Source organism: Desarmillaria tabescens (genome assembly GCF_030435595.1).
Source record: "Desarmillaria tabescens strain CCBAS 213 chromosome Unknown EV420scaffold_75, whole genome shotgun sequence".
NCBI classification, from domain to species: domain Eukaryota; kingdom Fungi; phylum Basidiomycota; class Agaricomycetes; order Agaricales; family Physalacriaceae; genus Desarmillaria; species Desarmillaria tabescens.
The window spans coordinates 1-18,883 of NW_026848374.1; the positions used below are offsets into that span (position 1 = coordinate 1).

General features: G+C 43.4%; 3 protein-coding genes across 3 annotated transcripts; all 3 read right to left on the reverse strand.

Moving 5' to 3' along the window:
* Positions 1-44: 44 nt before the first annotated feature.
* EV420DRAFT_1485857 (uncharacterized protein) lies at positions 45-1,157 on the reverse strand (the record flags this gene model as incomplete). The annotated part of the gene is made up of 3 exons (XM_060470296.1): positions 45-790; positions 817-1,027; positions 1,079-1,157. Coding segments are annotated over 3 exons (1,036 nt in total), but the record flags the coding sequence as incomplete, so codon positions are not given.
* A 3,124-nt stretch (positions 1,158-4,281) lies between these two features.
* On the reverse strand, positions 4,282-5,376 carry EV420DRAFT_1730961 (uncharacterized protein; the record flags this gene model as incomplete). Its single annotated transcript, XM_060479918.1, has 4 exons — positions 5,015-5,376; positions 4,745-4,809; positions 4,668-4,688; positions 4,282-4,622 (listed from the first exon to the last, which is right to left on the reverse strand). Exons 1-4 carry the CDS (start codon positions 5,167-5,169, stop codon positions 4,282-4,284), a joined length of 582 nt encoding a protein of 193 aa, XP_060323656.1. The 5' UTR covers positions 5,170-5,376.
* A 5,961-nt stretch (positions 5,377-11,337) lies between these two features.
* Positions 11,338-11,643, reverse strand: EV420DRAFT_1650399 (uncharacterized protein; the record flags this gene model as incomplete). The annotated part of the gene is made up of 1 exon (XM_060478439.1): positions 11,338-11,643. The coding sequence occupies one exon, from the start codon at positions 11,641-11,643 to the stop codon at positions 11,338-11,340; it is 306 nt and encodes a 101-aa protein (XP_060323657.1).
* Positions 11,644-18,883: the final 7,240 nt, after the last annotated feature.

Sequence of the window (18,883 nt, forward strand, 5' to 3'; positions counted from 1 at the left end):
AGTTAATATCGCCTGCAGTCAGGTAGTTGTGTGGTCAGACATACCAATCACCAGGGTAAACTGACTGAGCACAGCTGAATGATTTTTGCCACGTTTGGGCAGAAACTTGGACTCCAGGCTTCTGTGGTGGATGAAATGGTCAATTGTGGCCTGACCCTCATTAATTTTCTTGTTGACAATGAGAAGAGACAGATCCCCTTTGCGGGACATGAGCTGTAGGAAACACCAGCCCATGTTTTGAAAGCTGAGATTAGCCAGGTCATCAGTCTTGAGGCCGGGAATCTGGGGCTTCCCAGCTGTTGCATTATGCATGAGAAGTTTATCGTGAATTGTCCTGTAATTGTCATTAGCATTGGCATAGAAGGTGATGCAAAGATCAAGCTTTTGCATGTGCTCCCAAAATGGTGCAACGTCGACATGCTCAAGATGGTATATGTCAGACTGGGGGAGTGGGTATCCGGTTTGAACGCTAGGATCTGCATCCTTGATGGCTTGTTGATGATGCTCCGGACTGAGAAAGGGATAGATGAGGACGTGACATGTAGGTGCTTCGCCATGTCCCCATGCCATTTGCATGGCAGATGCTTTCTTACGCCCTGTCGTGTTGGATCCAACGAAGGCGGTGTTTCTCGATGACATGGGAAGCATTCCAAGGAACACGTTCGAGTTGAAGCCATGGGATAGCAGGCCAGCGATGGACATTTCTGGTCTGACAAAAGGTTGGGGAAGAGTGACCACCTGAGTATTGGGCCTTGGGGTGTTTTCCTGAAGCAGACCGGCAGTGGTGAGCCTGCAAAGAGGTGATGTAGTGGCTACCAGATTGCGTCATGGGATGGGGGCTTGGATGCTGGTGGATACTGCTGTGGGACCAGCTGCTGATTGTGTGTTAGCAGGATCGGCCTGTGGTGCAGGTTTGGGACGTCGATGGGCTGTTTGAGAATTATGAAAGAGAGCGGACAGTGGGAGTGGCTGAGATTCGCTCTGCATGCTAGGGGGCATTGGGCAGCAGTGCAAGATCTCGCAAGACCTCAGAGGAATAAAAATAAATTCAATTTAATTATATGTTATTTTCTTTTACCAATGTCGAAGATTTTCATAGCGCCCTGCCGGGAAAGTAATGAGATTGTCCAGTCTGGCCGTTGTGACCACTGTGACATGATTCGCTGACTGTACCTTATCGCTGTCTTTTTATGGTAGGTGAGCTACCAAATGGCTGTGCCGACTGAATTTTTTTGGTGTGAGATCACACATGGCCCCACGAGATCTTGTGCGACCTCACGAGACTGCACAAGATCTCATAATTTTGTCCAGTAATTCCAAGGGTACATACAGCGAGATATATACACATGCCCAAATGAAAGGCCAGTGTCTGCCGTGTACCAATGTGGTCAGATCATGAGTAGTCACTCAAAGTCAACTGGAATAGTTGTACTCAAGCTCGCAAGAAAAATTTACTATTGCAAGGGCTGTCTGAGAAGCCAAAAAATTCACAGCGCACACCTTACCATTTTTGAGAAGGTGTGCACTGCGATCTCTCTAGCTGGGAATGGAACCCAGCCTTTAAAGCCCGTTAACGTGCTTCACCAATATGCCAACAGAGAGCTGAATGGGTCTAGGGAAACTAGCTTGACATTACCGCAAATTCGTTTACGTGATGGCTTCACCGCCTGTGAGCAAATGCACTTCCAATTGTTGAATAGCGAGTGCCATCCATGCTGGAGCTGTGCTTTGATTTAATTGAATGACTCTAACTGGTAAGCTGGATGTCAATATCATGTTATGTTCCACACTGCTCTACAACGAAAACATACGTCTCTTCAACAAACGATGATTCTCAAGGGGAGGCAGGCCATGTAGCCCTATAATTTGAACGTTGAGAAGTCTGTGACTAGAAACAAATAAATGAAAAATAAATGCTCAACGACTAACACCAGAGATAATTGACTGTCGAGTCGTAGAGTTTCTGAACTTGAAGGAGAGATGATCCTCTGTAAATGGTAGACATATCAAGGGACATCAAATGAACAATCCTGGATGAAGAGCAATGCCTAGAGATGGATGAAGGAGTGAAGTTCCTGGGTTCAGTTTAGTACTGAGATGAGAAAGAAAAAGAATTGTGCAGCATACACCCTCCTGTATTCGGGAGGGTGCACACTGCGATCTCTCTGGCTGGGATTCGAACCCAGCCTGTGACGTCCGTGCCAGCACGCTTCACCAATACACCAATAGAGAGCTGGGTATATGCAGTGTCGCCCTAGTCTTATTGCCATAGATTCGTTTATGTAAATGGATCCATGCTGGCAAGCGATGTCCTGGGGTTAATGATACTTCAAACAGGAAATTGCACTGCATAGTGTCCCGGGGCGTACTCGATCTCTCTGTGTTGATGCTATAGAAACATCAACCGTTATTCTTTTTGTGAAGCATGTCTTGAAGCATCCAACCAGAGCCACAGCCTTTGTTTATTTGCCCAAATGCCGCGTGTTGTTAGAGGATGGATAAAGTCAACAATTTCACCACTAATCAGACAGCGTAAAGAGTTGACTTCGCGTTCAAAGAGAATAACAACGAGGGGTCCTGGTCAGAGCGTGCAAGGCTTTGTTAACGAAATCAGAGAACCTTCAGTATAACCTCTGGAAAGTCTAACTGCAAACAGAAACCGCGTGAGATGTATTATCTATGAAGAAAAGGAAAGTCCCAGACACCAGCAGACACCCAGTGAGCATGTAATGAGATGTAATGCAGTCAAGACAGAAAATGCAACCTTGGCATGCCTTGATTGCCATCGGAACTCCCCGAGATTTGACAAACTATGATGGTGATTCAGAGACAAAGATCAGAAATCAACCATTTTCGACCTTTTCAATTGGGAATACCCGGTATTTACTGGTATTACCGGGTATTCCTCAGTAATACTGGGTATTCACCAGTATTCATCAGGATTTTCTGACCTGATATATACTGGTACTGCCTGACAAATGGTATTCCACCCATACCTGTAAATACTTGTCCATACTTGCCAATACCTCCATCCCAATCACGATCATCAATCCATGTATCTAGGGTGTTCCAGGATCCTAACCATCTATTACAGTAACACATGAGTTAAGCCTGCAGTCCCAGGTCTATCCCAGTGCAACACACACACATCAAGATGATCCCAGGATGGATGAGGGTATAGAAGGAATAATATGGGGGGATGGTGTGGAGGTGAGGGAATAAAAGAGGGCTACTAGCTGGCAGCAGACTCACCCTTCTTTTATGTAGCATTTGCAATTTTCCATTCACATGGAAGGACAACTTTCACAGCATGGCTGAATACACGCCGCCTGTCATTCACGCCAAGATATTCTTTTAATTTTATGATATGCATTATATAAACACCACCATATATTGATGCCAACCATTACAGATTTCAGCACATGTGATTCTGTGCCAGGCTAACATTCTTCAAACTCCAGTGTCGCAGAATGCAGGTATCTCATTCAAAAACAAGAATTTAACAAGTCCTTATAAATCTGATTGAAATAAGATATCGAACTCATGAGCAAGTAGGTTGAACCTGAACATTGACTTGTATCTCAAACCCTTTGAGTTGGATGTTTCTCGTCCCCCCTCAATATCTGCTTGCCCTGAAATCACAGTAAGAGAACGACTCTTCCACATCATGTTGATCTCATATAATTTAGCAGTACAGGGACCCGAAGGATGTTAGCAATGAATATTCAATCCAGCCGGGGCTGATCTCTGCACTGCTCTGCCTCGAATCCTTGTCAATCTACTTGTTTTCTCCTCCCCAGTTTTTATTGAGTACTACTCTCCTTGCCATCATTTATTCAGCTGTTGCTGATATATCCAGAATTTTGATTTAACCCCCAATCTCATGAGAATAAATTCTATGCACCATCGACCAGAATGCGAATACATGTATTCCTCAGTTGACATCTTTGTAAATTCAAAATACATGGGGACCTTCAGTGGCATGTCAAGTGCTGCACATAACCATCAGAATGTGCAACGTTCACTCGTTCACTGGCTCGCTTTGCTACCCTAAATCTGAAGGTGATATTGCATCCTCCTGATGAATTGACAAAGGTTTTGGCCTGTTACAGTTGCACGATAACCCGGATATTATCCCTCACAGACCAACAGTATACTAGAATTTGAGGGCCACCACATATGTGTGGCAGATCCGAGTCCTATAGTACTCTGTTTTTGTGTCCATCCAAGCTCACAAACTTCTATTGGAGAAAGAAATTAGGACAAATTTCCAAAGCCCGATTATGGTCTATGGCAAAAAGCTAGTGTTCTATCTCTTTGACCTGCCAAGTCAGTCCCATCATTCTGTTCATCCAGAATGATGAGGCTGATCTGGATGCACAAGAACGTCATGGCAAGCAAATGGTATAGAAATAGTGGCATTTCCTGCATGGACATTGAAGTCGACACAATCCTGATAACAGTAGCTAACATGGAAGTGGGAACAACCCATTCATTCAACTTCCCTTCTCCATCGACATGTACTTTCTCACCAGATAGCCACGAAATAGCCTGATCAACAGCTCTGTATATGTTGGACCAGAGGGTCAGAGACATGGTCTTCTTGTCTCCAATGGTGTTTCCTACAGCCGCAGTAGTGAGTTAGCTGGAAAAATTGTGAAACGTACTGAGAGTGGGAGATACAGCAGCTGTGTGATTGATGTAGATGTTAGGGGAGGTTCCGTGGCCATCATGCTTCGTTGACCCTTGATAGTGATTATAAGCTTCGTGCTCATGTTGACCTCAAGCAGCCCGAGAGCCACATTTAGCCTAATCAACATACGTGTACATGACAAGAAGCAGAACAATTGATTAAACCATAGTTGAAGGATGTGAATCAGACTGGACAGACACCCATTGGCCCGAGACCTGGTGATAGACTGTCAGGAAAGTACTTCCAAGCTGCAGATTGTTCTAAGTTAAGCAATGAACTTCTTAGTCAATAACATGAGGAAGTGTTGGTCTTAGTACCCACAGGTTGGCACCAACAAATTGGGCTGTGACACTATCCCCAACCACGTATGAAGCCTTAATGTCAGTTAGGATATCACCAAAATGCTTCCCAATCGGCACAGCATTCTGACCTATCCCATTTCTCTGGTGCAGATTGACACTGCACAGAAGTTCCATCAATGCTAGAGGAAGAGTGACTGTTCTGGCCTCAGGAAATACTGTAACCAGGAATATATAGGACCATGGGGAGCACAGTTTGGGCCTTTGATCCTCACCTTGTTTACATGCATTTAGATGCAATTAGGGCATTGCAGTGCATGTCACTGTTTGAGAGGAAGACGATAACATTGACTAAAAATTCATATTGAATTGGCTGTGGTGAGGTTGTCGGTAGTCATGGTGATGGCCAACGACCAAGCTAGCATCGTTGGTTCTGCGATTGTTGGAAATTGGAGACCTGATCTCCATCCCGGCTTCCCACTCATACCCCTCTACTCCAACCTCATTCCAGCCTTCTCCTCCCCCCACTACAGCCCTTCCATCTCCCAGCTATATCATCTCTTCACTCTGAAAGTCCCCACCCCTCCTATTGCTGTTCTCCTTGTTCTGCATGTCATTGTCGGGTTGGCGCTCCATGTGCCCTCTCGCTACGAGATGGAGGCCAATATCAAATCCTGGAGTAAATCCAGGGTTGTCCACATGCTCTGAAGCTGTCTTCAATAGCAATTCACCCCAATAGTGATGTCAGGGATGCCAGGTCTGTCGGGGGTGATAGTGGCAGTGGATAGTACAAGAAAGAGGACGAAGACCAATAACGGGCCGGCTGAGTACCACAAATCTGAAAAAGGAAAGGAATTCACAGGACAATGATGAAGGTTGAAGAAAAGTTCCCATGACCTGGCCAGGGAGAATCTGATGGCAAATGCCATGTTGGACAATCAAAAATTTCTTTTCAGGTTGGCATAATGACCGATATCTATATATACATATAGGACTTGGAACTCAAAGCTCAAACAGTGAATCAAGACATTGGAAGGAGGACACCCAACACAAGGGCAAGTCAAAGAACGACGATGACTCGGGTTACAAAAGTAGCATGAGAGCTTCGAGGCAGGCAGGTTATTTCACGTACCCTACATCCATTTGTCCTGTGTTTCATGTTACTTGATGGCTCCAGGCTCTTTGTATTATCTCAAAACTGAATACATTTTTGCAGTAAATCCCCCCGAGAGAGCCTTGGCAACTGGACCTTCAAAGTCCAAACTTAGCCAGTCTCAGCATCTTCGCCTCAAGCCTTCTCGTTCGCAATCTCCTATGCTCTGGTAAGTCTCTATGAGCTCTCTGTGTGCTAATCAGACTATTTCAGGTTTTGGTTTTCCTATGAGAATATGTGCACCATGGGAGATAATGATGAAATCTGACCTCTTGAAATACCCAAATCTTCCAAAATTCAAAGAGACAGGGACCTGTGACACATACCCATGGATTCATGAGCCTACTAGTATTGGCTTGCTAAGTTGCACAGAGATCTTGATGTTATCCTGTGCTTACTGTGAAATGAATTAGAAAATGGAAGAAGGAATTGAGTCTGTGGAAGACTGCAGAAGGAGAACATTGAATTCAAGAACAAGTCGAGGAATGCCATCAAGTTCCGAAAAGCTTCAAGATAAATCATTCCACTCATCTGTCATCCATACATCATGCTTCTTTGATAGTAGCTTCAGGCCTGTCATAACATCTTGAGAGTCGATACCAATTTTCAGCAAAGGGCCCCATATTACGGTTTTACCCTTATTTTCCTTATCTTATCTTATCCTTATCCATCGGAACCCCGGACCTACCTATCTTATCTCTTGGACCCATGGTATTCCACCGGCACACTCTTCACCCAATTACCCGGCTGCCATCACCCCAGTTCATGCTGCTGCCTCCCAGATGACCAGTGACCCACATGTGCCATCATGCTTCTCTTGATGGCATCATGCTTCTTAGTAGTTGGATGAGAGTCAACCACTAGTCGAGGGCGGTCTACGGGATGCAGCCTATTCAGATGGAGTCCTGCGCAGGTGCAGGTGATATGTGCTCTTTACTCTCATTCGTTGGGAGTACACTTCTTTTAGTGTCCTCCCTCCTCATTCATTGAAAGACACACTTCTCGCTGCACATGCCCTTGTAGACACTATTCTTAGTACAAGTCTAACATGTATTTAAGCTAGCCTATGCTGTGGCCTTAGACCCCAGCTTCGGCTAAGGTTATACACTCCTAACTCTTACAAGCTCCCTGCTTTTGCTATAAGTGACGCCTAACTTCTCGCAATCTACCAACGCCTCTCTAACACTGAATCACCGAACATGAGTGACAGGATAGAGATCAGCTTTGGCGAAGGTTCGAGTTAGTGCTTAACACTTATATACTAGTTAGGAGTCCAATCTAGTTCCTACTCGGAGTGGTCTACATTCTAGGGTTGTCGGAGGATGTATTCTACCGGTTGGTAGCCGATGGGATCTGATGACATGTTCGCTACTGATGTCGGGCTATTGATAAATTAATATGGAGAAGTGAAATATAAAAGGAATATGAAATAGAATATGAAATAGAAACTGGGAATTGGAATCTGTAGGTTTCTGGGCTGTGGTTTGTTGGGTTGAGTGGAAGTCGGGTTTCCGTCGGCATGCTCATTACAATTACCCAAACCAACACCCCTTTCTCTACCAGGTTCCCCACTCACCACACCACCAGACACCCCTCCATCAAGCCCAATGTCAAATCTGATACCTCCAATTGCATTGCGAAATATTTCAAGTAAAATTGATGTACAGAACATTATTGAAGGCACTCAAACATGTCGAGCTGCCCATCTTGTCCAGGCTGAGCTGGCTGCTGACTCAGTTGTCACAGAGTATGCTTATTTGGCCATGAGAGACATGTCCAATGAACCAAGCATTGAAGAGGCAATGCAGAGGGAGGATTGGCCGCTGTTCAAGCAGGCCATGGACGTCGAGATGGAAGCGATGAAGAGGACAGGCAGTTTGGTGATGGACCCATGCCAAGGCCAATCAGATGCAATATCATCGGATCAAAGTGGGCTCTTCGCATCAAACGCAAAGCTAATGGAGAGATCGATAAATACAAGGCATGTCTCGTAGCTCATGGCTTCACCCAAGTACAAGGTGTTGACTACTTTGAGACTTTCTCACCTACTGCTAAATTATCATCTCTTCAAACCATTCTGTCCATTGCCACACATTACAACTGGGATATCAAGCTTTTTGATTACTCTGCTGCTTTCCTCAATGGCAAGTTTTCAGACAATGAAGAGATCTACATGGAACAGCCACCACACTACACAAATGGAAATCCAAATGAAGTCATACGCCTTCTGATGCACTATATATGGACTAAAGCAGTCAAGTCAAAAGTGGTATGAGAAGCTTACCACATCACTCGCCACATTAGGATTCCACACGCTTCATAATGATCATGCAGTCTACCATCTTATCAGAGGAGATGACATCATTTTAATGGCCATTCATATTGATAATAGCACAATCACCGACACATCTCCTACCATAATTGATGGAATTCAGGAAGAAATTGCATGGTGATGAGCCTCTAGGCTCTGTGTGCTCAGAATTCACAGATTTATCAGGCTTTTCTACATCAGAGCACAGCCATTGATTTTCAGGCACTTTGATTGCAGATCCTGATTGATCAAATCCCATCATTGATCCTGGCACATAGCCACCCCACCCTGAAATAACCCAGTCTTGATGATGAGTTAGAGAATTATTTAATTCGCAACAGTCAGCAGTGGTTTAGAACTTACTAAGACTGTTTAATTCGCTAAGCAAACCCCAGTGGATTGTTTGGTAAACTTGTTACAAAGCTTGCTTACTTGCAGTGCAATGCACAGTAATGCACAGTCCTTGTAGCCTGCGAATTTGATTGTACTTGACTCAGCATTGGTAAGGAAGGGTTAATCATGTCTTATTACTCAGTAATTAGTTCGCTTGTGTTATAAATCAACACAGCAAGGAATACTGTAGCTTACAAACCTTTAATTCACAAACTAGTATAAAAAGTAGCTAGCTAATTAGTTTAAAAAAAAGAACGAAGAGAGCAAATAAGGGAGACCCCAGATTATTCTCTATGCTTACCTTCGATCCCTAACACCTACACCATACAACATACACTCTTGAAGTAGCGCAATAAAGACAATTTTGCTGCTAGAACTTCATCTCGAACCTTTATTTCTCTAAGCAACGGTGAACCTTTAATGGTTACTTGTGCTTACAACCCAACCCTCTCTTCTATGCAAAGTAATTAGGAGTCCCACCACTAGGAAACTCTTTTATTGCTTTGCTTCGCAAACAAATTTGCTTGCTTCCACAGCTAGGAGACAGCGTTTTCATCCCTCCCATCAACGCCTTCTCTTTCTCACAGCCAGAGAAAGTCTTGTCGAGTATCAGACTGATCCTCATCACTTCGATTCAACCTTACCGTGCAAGTTTAATAATTCGCTACAGCCTCTGAGTTTGCAGCTAGAACTTGGACAGTTTCTTTAGAGCTCTTATTCGTTGCACTCACAGCTAGAGTTGCAACAGGAACAAGGTATAGTCCTTGTACATTTACTGATTTGTTTTAGGGCCTCTTCTAGGATCCCTTTCCCAATTACTTCCCTTCCTGCGAATTTTATAGTTCGCTACCGCCCTCTATGCTACCAGTAGAGAAATTTCTTTATCTTTCTGAACTTAGGAGGCTTTAGTCACCGCATGGAGGTGCCCAACTAGACTCGCTAGAACCATCCTTCAGATTCTGTGTCTGTCAGCACATACCACACCTAGGTTTTGTGTTTCTGCCCACGGGAGTCTATAGGTTCATCAGCGGATATTCAAAATTACAATGCTTGGACCGCTCAACTGGCTTCTCAGAATGGAAGTCAAATGGGATCACAAGAACCACACCTTATCAATTTCACAGACAACATACATTGATTTGCTACTACAGAAATTCAGGATGACTGACTGCAAATCAGTCTCTGTACCTCTTGATCCCAAAACTCAGATATCATGGGAGCAATGTCCCAACACTCCAAGCAATGTTGCGGATATGCGAGACATTCCATACAGGGAACTCATTGGTGGCCTAATATGGCTTTCTACTGCTACTCGACCAGACCTTGCATTCGTAGTCTGTGTTCTATCACGTTTTCTTGATAACCCCAGACATCCCCATTGGAATGCAGCAAAGCATGTGCTACAGTACCTTAAGGGTACATGCACCCTGAGACTTACTTACAGCAGATCAAACGAGGCACACAGTTTTGATATATATACAGACGCTGACAGAATGTCACTCGAGCATCGCAAAGCCATATTAGGCTATGTGTTTATCCTCAATGGCGCTGCGGTCTCATGGTCATCAAAGCAGCAGGAAATCATGGCGCTATTCACCACTGAAGCAGAGTATATCGCTCTGACTTACACTGCAAAAGAAGCCATGTGGTATCGTTACTTCCTGGCTGAATTATTGGGACCAATCTCTATTCCATTCATCATCTATAGTGACAATCAGTCTGCCATATCACTCACACATGCCAAACTCAGACAGTTTCATGCTTGTACAAAACATATTGATATTCGATATCATTTCATCTGTGAGAAAATCCAAGAAGGAACATTCAAAGTCATCTATTGCCCAACTTCTGAGATGACTGCCAACATCCTAACAAAGGCCCTAGCATCATTCAAGTTCAAACCCCTCATTGAAGCTCTCAGACTGATTCCAGCTTGAGGGGGAGTGTTAGCAGAACAAGCTGACATGCTAACCTTCTACCGGTCAATGGACCTTACCCATGCATGCAAAGTCATGTTGATACTCGAAGTTTCTACCTGATTCACTTAGCTATAATTTTAGGACACTTATAGAATATACTAGAATAATTGTACAGGTATAAAAGCCTTGTAGTTGTACCACTTTATAGATAGATTATCCTTCCACTTACTCTATTGCTGCTAATACAGTAGTGAACATGAAGGAGGATGCTATGCTGGAGTTGGCAGTATGGGTGGATGCAGAGGGTAATGTTCATTTCTGTAAGGAAGTGTCTGAAGAGGAGTTGCAGTCTGATGAGGATGAATTTGTGTATGCCCCTTCTCCAATTGACTATGGGAGTTCCAATTCAGAGTAGATAGAAATAGAAGTAGGAAAATGTGACTCATTTTCTACTGCACAGGAAAAGCTGCATGTAACATGGATGAATAAACTTGAGAAGCCAATCTGCAATGAAAGATGATCATCTCCTATCTCCTCTTTATGGACAACACCCATCTGCTTTTCACAATCTAATGGTAGCCAGTGTAGACCGGCTTGGGTGAAGCTGGAAGTGCAACAAGCTCCAAGCATTCATTCTGCTCAGGGGGCTGGTTATGAGCAGGCAATTTGGGAGGTTCATTGTTGTCAACAATGGAGATGTGGTCAAGATGATGGTGGAATGTAAGTCCAAGAGAGTGAGCCTGGCTGCAGCAGTCATGCTTGAGGATGTAGAGGACATAGATACCATAAATGGCAGTGCTGATGACTGCAGCACTGAGAATGGTAGGGACTGCCCACCACCCTTTTTGGGTATTGGCACTTTGGTCAGACAACATTGACAAAATTGGTGAAAGTCTTAGCCCATAATCTCTTCCCTTAAATACCCTAATTGGGCGCATTATTGGCACTTCTAGTCTTGCTTGGAGATTTCTCAGAATCTAGTATAGCAACTGGTGAAGTAGTTCTGGTCAGGGAATGTCCCTGTTGATGGCCGCAATAGCCAGAGTGATCAGGGATATTTCAATTCTGTGACATGGCAATTCTGAATGCTTTATAGAATGCTGCAGTTGGTCTAGATGTTGCCTTGAATATAGCTAGCCCTTAAGGTGTGGCTCTGTCTTGGAAGAATAGAAGGCACTGTTGTCATGGGCTGTCCGCTTCTATTGGCCACAATTTGTCCTGATGCAATTAGCATGGGGCAGTATTAGGGATTTAAATTCAGGGTAAACTGCATGTCTATTTTCTTCATTCTTCATGGCCATCCCCATGTGTGATTCTCCATCCTCTGTCATCTTCCACATGCGCTGCTTGCTCCAGATGATTCCAGCCAAGGGCTTCAGTCTATTCTATGCTGTTGCTAGGAATTTGGAATTTGGAATTTGTCATATTCCTCTTCGCATCAGGACTGCATCTGATCCAGTTGATTCTCCTGATAGTAGTGAGGTAGACTGGCTTCATCTATTTTGAACCTATCTCGTATGTCACTTCTACATTTCTGATTGACTTTGCTTCTTTCTGACATCTTTTCTGATAGGATGTGTATTATGCTGCTCAAAATGAGGTGGCATCATACTCTTCTCAAGAAGTCCAGGCTACCATTTGTCAAGTAGATCCCCCTGCCTGTTATTTTGCACACAAGGCCAATTTATTTGATCGTCTCACTTCGGATCAACAATCTGGTAACATGCAGCCCTGTTTTTCCAAGTATGTGCTGACTTGGTCACAATTAGACAACCAGAGTGTGACATTCAAGGATGAGGGGAGGATTCCACATCTATGGTAGAATCGAATAGAATAGTAATCGTCTTTTTGTGTCTTTTCTAAAATGTGCAAGAAATAGTATGAATCATGGGGAAATATATATAGGTATTTCTGCATCCATCTTTTGTATCCTAAAAGATATTCAGAGGATTTGGAGGAGGATAATCAGGTGGGGGTGGTATGTCTAAACCTTGGAGGCACATTTCTCGCCAAGCTGAATGGATGATAGCTGGCTCAGGTCAAGGGAGTGTGGGCAAGTCTAGCCTTGGTATGAGATCCTGCGATGACCCCTGAATGAATTCTGAATACAGGGAATCTTGTGGCCCTACTAGTGTGTGATGCATGTGAGATGGAATGGAAGAGAAAGATGATTGGCCAGGTGTGCTGCCATCATTCCCTCTGGCTGGAGAGGGCTGTTGACTGGCAAAGTTGGTTGGAAGAAATGGAATGCTCGTGCCATAGGCAGGCTACTTTGAGCAGTGGTAGCGATTAATGAAGTAGCAGACAGTTAGCCCACCAGGAATGAATACTAGTAGGGTGAGAAGTGCAAGATAAGCGAGTGTATTGTCTGGCATGATGGCCAATTGAATGGTTCTACAATGAATCATCCTTATATTTTTGTTGGCAATCCATACTTGGTTAAATAATTAATATGATAGCCACATTTTATGTGACCAGCATGATCACTATTTCTTTGGCATTAAGTTAAAGATTCGATGCCTGATTAAGTTGTTGATGAGATGATCTGGACTTGCTCCTGTTACGACAGTTGTCAGCAAACGGATTCTGATAGGCATAGCTAACATAATGATCTGAAAACATCCTTGAATTGTGCGATGACAGTTGTTGGCAAAGGGACTTGAAGAATTCAGATCATTGATCATCTTATATTAAAGCATAAATTGTGCCATAGGATTTTATTTGCACATATTTACAGACAGCGTCAAAGCTGGTACTCCACATATGCCAGGGGCATTGGGTCTTCCCAGTTACCATGCCACCAATTCATAGCTATTATGACACCTTCATGTGATCATGAAGTTAAGTGAAGGAGCCTGAAAGGTGTGACCTCCGAGGATGGCTTGAGGCAACCTGGATTCGAGACTGTCAGTTGTGGATCATTGACCCTGACTTAAATATCATTTGTGACAGTCTTGGCATTATTGATACAGGTGGTCTGGAGTGGTCTTTATGACATGTTTCCCCCAATCGCAAAATTTGCTCTGACTGCACATTGGCACATGGCATGGAATGATTCTCATGCCCATGGCAGATGCTACCCTTGATCCAATAGCAAAACTGCCTGTGGCATCGAACACAGTCACTGGAGTGCAATGTGGGAGGAACTGAGTTAGAGACCACATGGCATTGATAAGCTGATGATGAGTTCATTGCATCACTTATCAGGTGACTGCTGCATGACATCATGATAAAATGATAAGATAAGAGAGATAATAAGATTAGACAATCTTAGATTTAGGAACTGGTTCAGAGATATGCATCATGCTTGACATCTGCTACTGAATGCATTAGTGAGGTCCATAATATCGAAGGATAGTTAGCTAAAAGGAAGACAAAGTACAGTGTGGATTTTGCCTCAGTAAGTCATCATAGGCAGGAATGCACAGAAGATGTGCAACTTGAATAAATATAAATCAATATTTTAAAGTAAAGCTATATATCTTTATCAAAGGTGTCTGCAGTATGTTCCAATGCTTTTTGATGCTCTGAATCAAAATCAAGAAATTGTGCAAGGTCTGGTATATCAATAGATGCTTGAGAATGATATGGAATACAATGAAAAGCTGCAATTGGTTGTGCTAGGAGGGTACCATCCAACTCTGCAAGGATATGTGCCTCCCTTGTTGCAAGAAATGACAACAAGAGGCCCAAGATATCGTGGCTTAAATTTGTGATTTAGCTCATATTGCACTCTGATGTTACGAATGAGGACTAAGGAACCCTGTTTGAAATTCCAGTCTATAATTCGACTAGCATGATCCCCTTCCCATCATTTCACAGCTTTGACTCTTGCTTCATAGACCTTTAATTGAATGGCTTGTAGGTCAGCTTCACATTTCTGAAGTGTGATCGCACAATGAGCGATAAGTTCTGTTGTAGTGAAAGTTGAAGATGGAGGTGGGATAAGGAATGATGCTTCTGCAATGTCCAGTGGGAGAATAGGTGGTACTCCTGTTGTGACTTCATAAGGGCTACACCCCAGTGTTCTGAGAGGGGTTACATGTTCTGCCCATATTACTGAGTATGCCACATATGACCAATTCTTTTCCACCCCATCTGCTGCTTTGAACAGAGCTTCTCTGAAATCAAAGTGTCATCGTTCTATAACATCCTGGGCCTGGGAATTATATCCAGAGATAGTGATGTGATGGATGTCATATTGCTTTTTGAGTACTTCTAGTGCAGCCAGGAATGCTTGACCATTGTCTATTACAATCTCATGAAGTGACCCTCATTGGCAAATCAGGTCTTCATATATGAAATGTGCAAGAGCTGTTGCATTTTCTTTGCAAAGCATGCAGAATTCTGGATAGGCACTCATTGAGCATTGGTGTTGTGACTGCAGCCTATTTACGCATGTAATTTTGCAATCTAAAGTGTTTTACATGCATACTGAGATATAGTGAGTGAGCGGACTAAAACTACATGTCGACACTAATGCTACGTGGTGCAATGATATGGAATATAACTTATGGCATAAGAAGCAACGGGATTCTAAACAGGACTTAGTCATGGCACTGTACCTGACAGGCATGCGTGATGAGAAGGCCAAACCCTATACCCAATGCCTTAGGCTCTAACTTACAAGCATGCTTGTGGAAGCTAGATAAAACTTTGAAGATTGCAGTGACACTGAGAACACTTAGCATGCTCACTAACTGTGATGCATCATACCTGAAAATCCAGGGAAATCCTTAAGCGAGATGACAGCTATCACTGGCATGAACTTGGGCAATGGGCTTTGGCCAAAGTCCACGAGCCCACATCCCATTGTTCTGAGTCCCATTGTTAGAAGACTCACTTGTTGCCATGTCTATGAGAAGCCTCTGTGAATCCAAGAAAGAAGTCTTGAACGACATATGCCAGGACTGATAGTTCCAGGTGTCTAGACCTGTCGGTCACTAGAGAACAAGCCCGTGAGTGTCGGGAGAGCACCTCTTGGCACGTGTTTAGTGAGCTCACTATAGAAATGAGACTAAAACTGGGAAGCCTGACTCAGATGCTCAATAAGGCAGTGGTGGCAACATGCTACACATGTAGGAGTCTGGGTACTGTGCGACGTTTGTAATTCTAATTCCCCTGTAGTATAAGTAGGCTGGTTACAGTAGGTAGAGGCCAAGTTTTGAGCCCTCGAGTTCCCGTGCATGCATTGAAGGTGGTACTGTAACAAAGGATCAGTTTGTGACTATAGTGAGGTATCTGATGAATTGTGAAAGGAAAAACCCTCCCTCATGGTGGGCTCCAGTTGTAAGGCTTGAGAATGTAGGTGTGAACCAAAATATATTATTTAGCGAATTCTTTTGAATGGAAGGAGGGTCTTCAACAATTCTGACAGATTTGGACTAGATATGATATGAGGACAAGGAACTAGGTGATATAGGTTGATAGATGAGGATGATAGGTGATAGGTGAGGATGTAGAGAGAGAGATGAGGATGATGATTAAGAAGTAAAAGGTATACTAACTCCTTGGTTCAGAGCTCTAGGTGGTGCTAGGCTGCTACTGAGTTGGTGGAGTGAAAGGAAGTATATTGGGTCCCACTGATGTTGGGTTGAACCTCCTTCTTTCTGCTAATCTACAGCTGTATATATACTAGTAGAGAACAATAGACTACTAATTTAGGGTACAATGGAGAACAATAAAACAATGAAAAGGCTTGTAGAACAATGAAAACAATAGAATCTATAATACAATAGAGAACAAAAAAACAATGAGGTCCATGACACAAACAATGAAAAGAGAACAATAAAAACAATAGAACAATAGAAATTACAAGGATTACCAAAAAGAGAGAACAATAAAGACAATAGAATGATGAAACAATAGAACAATGAGTCCCTGCTGATGATCATTTGTTCTATCATCAATTTCTGATGCTGAGAGATTTCTGATTTACAGATCTGAAGGGATAATTCCATCTTCCATCTTTGAGACTATGCTTTCCTAATAGTACAGTTGTGTGAGAAAGCTGGTTTGGTGCACAGCCTGAACTGGATGTGCACACTCGCCAGTCCATGATTCCAGTAATTTTGATAGGGTCCATTTTAATGGAGCCTTCGCTGATGATTACTCTGAGGTACTCTGTTTCAAGTATCTCGAATTCACATTTTTCTGCTTTTAAGAACAGCTTGTTCTTCTGTAGGATCTTCAGGACTTCCTGCATGATCCTTTAATGTTCAGCCTTATCCTTGGTGAAGATAAGGATGTCATCAAGGTAGATGGTAACCTTTCCTTGAGCAATGAGATCTTTGAAGATGTCATTCATTATCTATTGGAAGGTGGTGGGTGAATTGGTGAGACCAAAGAACATAACCAAGGGTTCATAGAGGCCCCAGTTAGTATGGAATGCTGCCTTGAATTCATCCCCATTCTTGATGCAGACATTATTGTATCCCCACCAAATGTCAAGCTTAGTGAAATACCTTGCACCCTTTAGCTTATTCATAAGGTCAGAGATAAGCAGTAAGGGGTAGCGATTCTTGATGGTCATTTCATTAAGTTTGCAGTAGTCTTGGATGGGTCGCAGCTTGCCATCCTTTTTCTTAATGAAGAAAAAGAGAGATGCCATGGGTGATTTTGAAGGCCAGATTCATCTGGTCTCCAAATTCTCATCAAGGAATTTGTCTAGTTCCTCCTGTTCTTTGGGATTCAAGGAGTATACCTTGCAATCCAGACTGGCATTTGCATTTGGGACAAGTTCAATAGCATGGTCCCAGGGCTTGTGAGATGGAAGTTCATTGAAGTTTTTCTTGGAAAAAACATTGATGAAGTCTCGATAGTGTTCAGAAACAATTTTCTCAAATGACTTTACTTTCTTCCCCTCACTAGCTTTAGCAGCCAGCTCATTAGCTTTGTGTCCCATTGCTCGTATATGAAAGGCTTCTTTGAAGTCTATGATGAGAATTGTGTCTCTGTCTTTGACTTCAGTTCCCCACCATTGTTCACAATCTTTGTTGGGAAGTCAGAACAGTATCTTGTGACAGTTGCACTGTGCAAGAGTTACTGAACCCATATTCCAGTTGATAAGTGGGTTATGTCTTTGCAGCCAGTCATGGCCCAGGAAGATAGGCATCATTCCTAAGTCAATGATGGCTAGTTCAATTCATTTGCTGTAGTCTTCAATCTTGAGTCTGACTTTGGCAAACTCAATGATGTCACCCCCTTTGTTGCGAGTACTATCTGCATTATAGACTGGAGTGGGATGAGCTGCTTTGTGTATGATAATACCATGATCACAGGTCTACTGCCAATCAATAGTGCTTTCTGTACAGCCACTGTCAATCAGGGCCTTCATGGAGTGATGGGCCATGGTGTCAAAAGTTTCTAGCTGTAAGGTTATGGTGACATTTTGTCCTTGTCCTCCATGGACATATTGGGGTAGTTTGGTAAGCTGGTCCATATGCTCCAGTTTGTTATATTCATCCAAATAGGACTCCTCGACTTGGTTCTCCAAGTCAGCAACTAGCTGGGCATCTATTACGATTTCACGTCGTATCTTATCTTATCCGACTTCTCGTAATCCTCATATGCTAATCCTCCGACCTTGATCGTATCCTCACATGCTAGTACCGTGCGTTTAAAGCACCGTTACAGACTCTTGTACTTTATTTAGAACGACTCAAACTGTATTTAAGTAGCTCGACTGCAGGTCTTAAACCTCAGTCTCGAACTAAAGTTTATTCACCCGATAACTTAGTCTGAACTCACTCTCGCTCTACTAAGCGATAGCTCCCTGCACGCAGACCTGCGGACAACATAAAGCGCCTGACTGAAGTGCGAGTCACGCTTAGTTGTTTGATCTTGTTTGTGTAATCGGTCGCTAACAATTAGTTCGAGACTTTCTTACCTCTCATCAACAACCACGTTGACGAGCAGGAACGAATGAACCCCATCGAACAAACCATCACCGACTTCATCGGCTTACAAGGCCTTTGCGCCCTAGTCTATCTCACGTTCCTATATGGATACGAGTACCGACGAAACCAGGAGCCAGTCTCCGAAGAAACTATCCCCGTCGAAGCCCCCAACCCGGAGGCTAGACGAGCGGACACACCCCCTCCCGACTACCTTGAC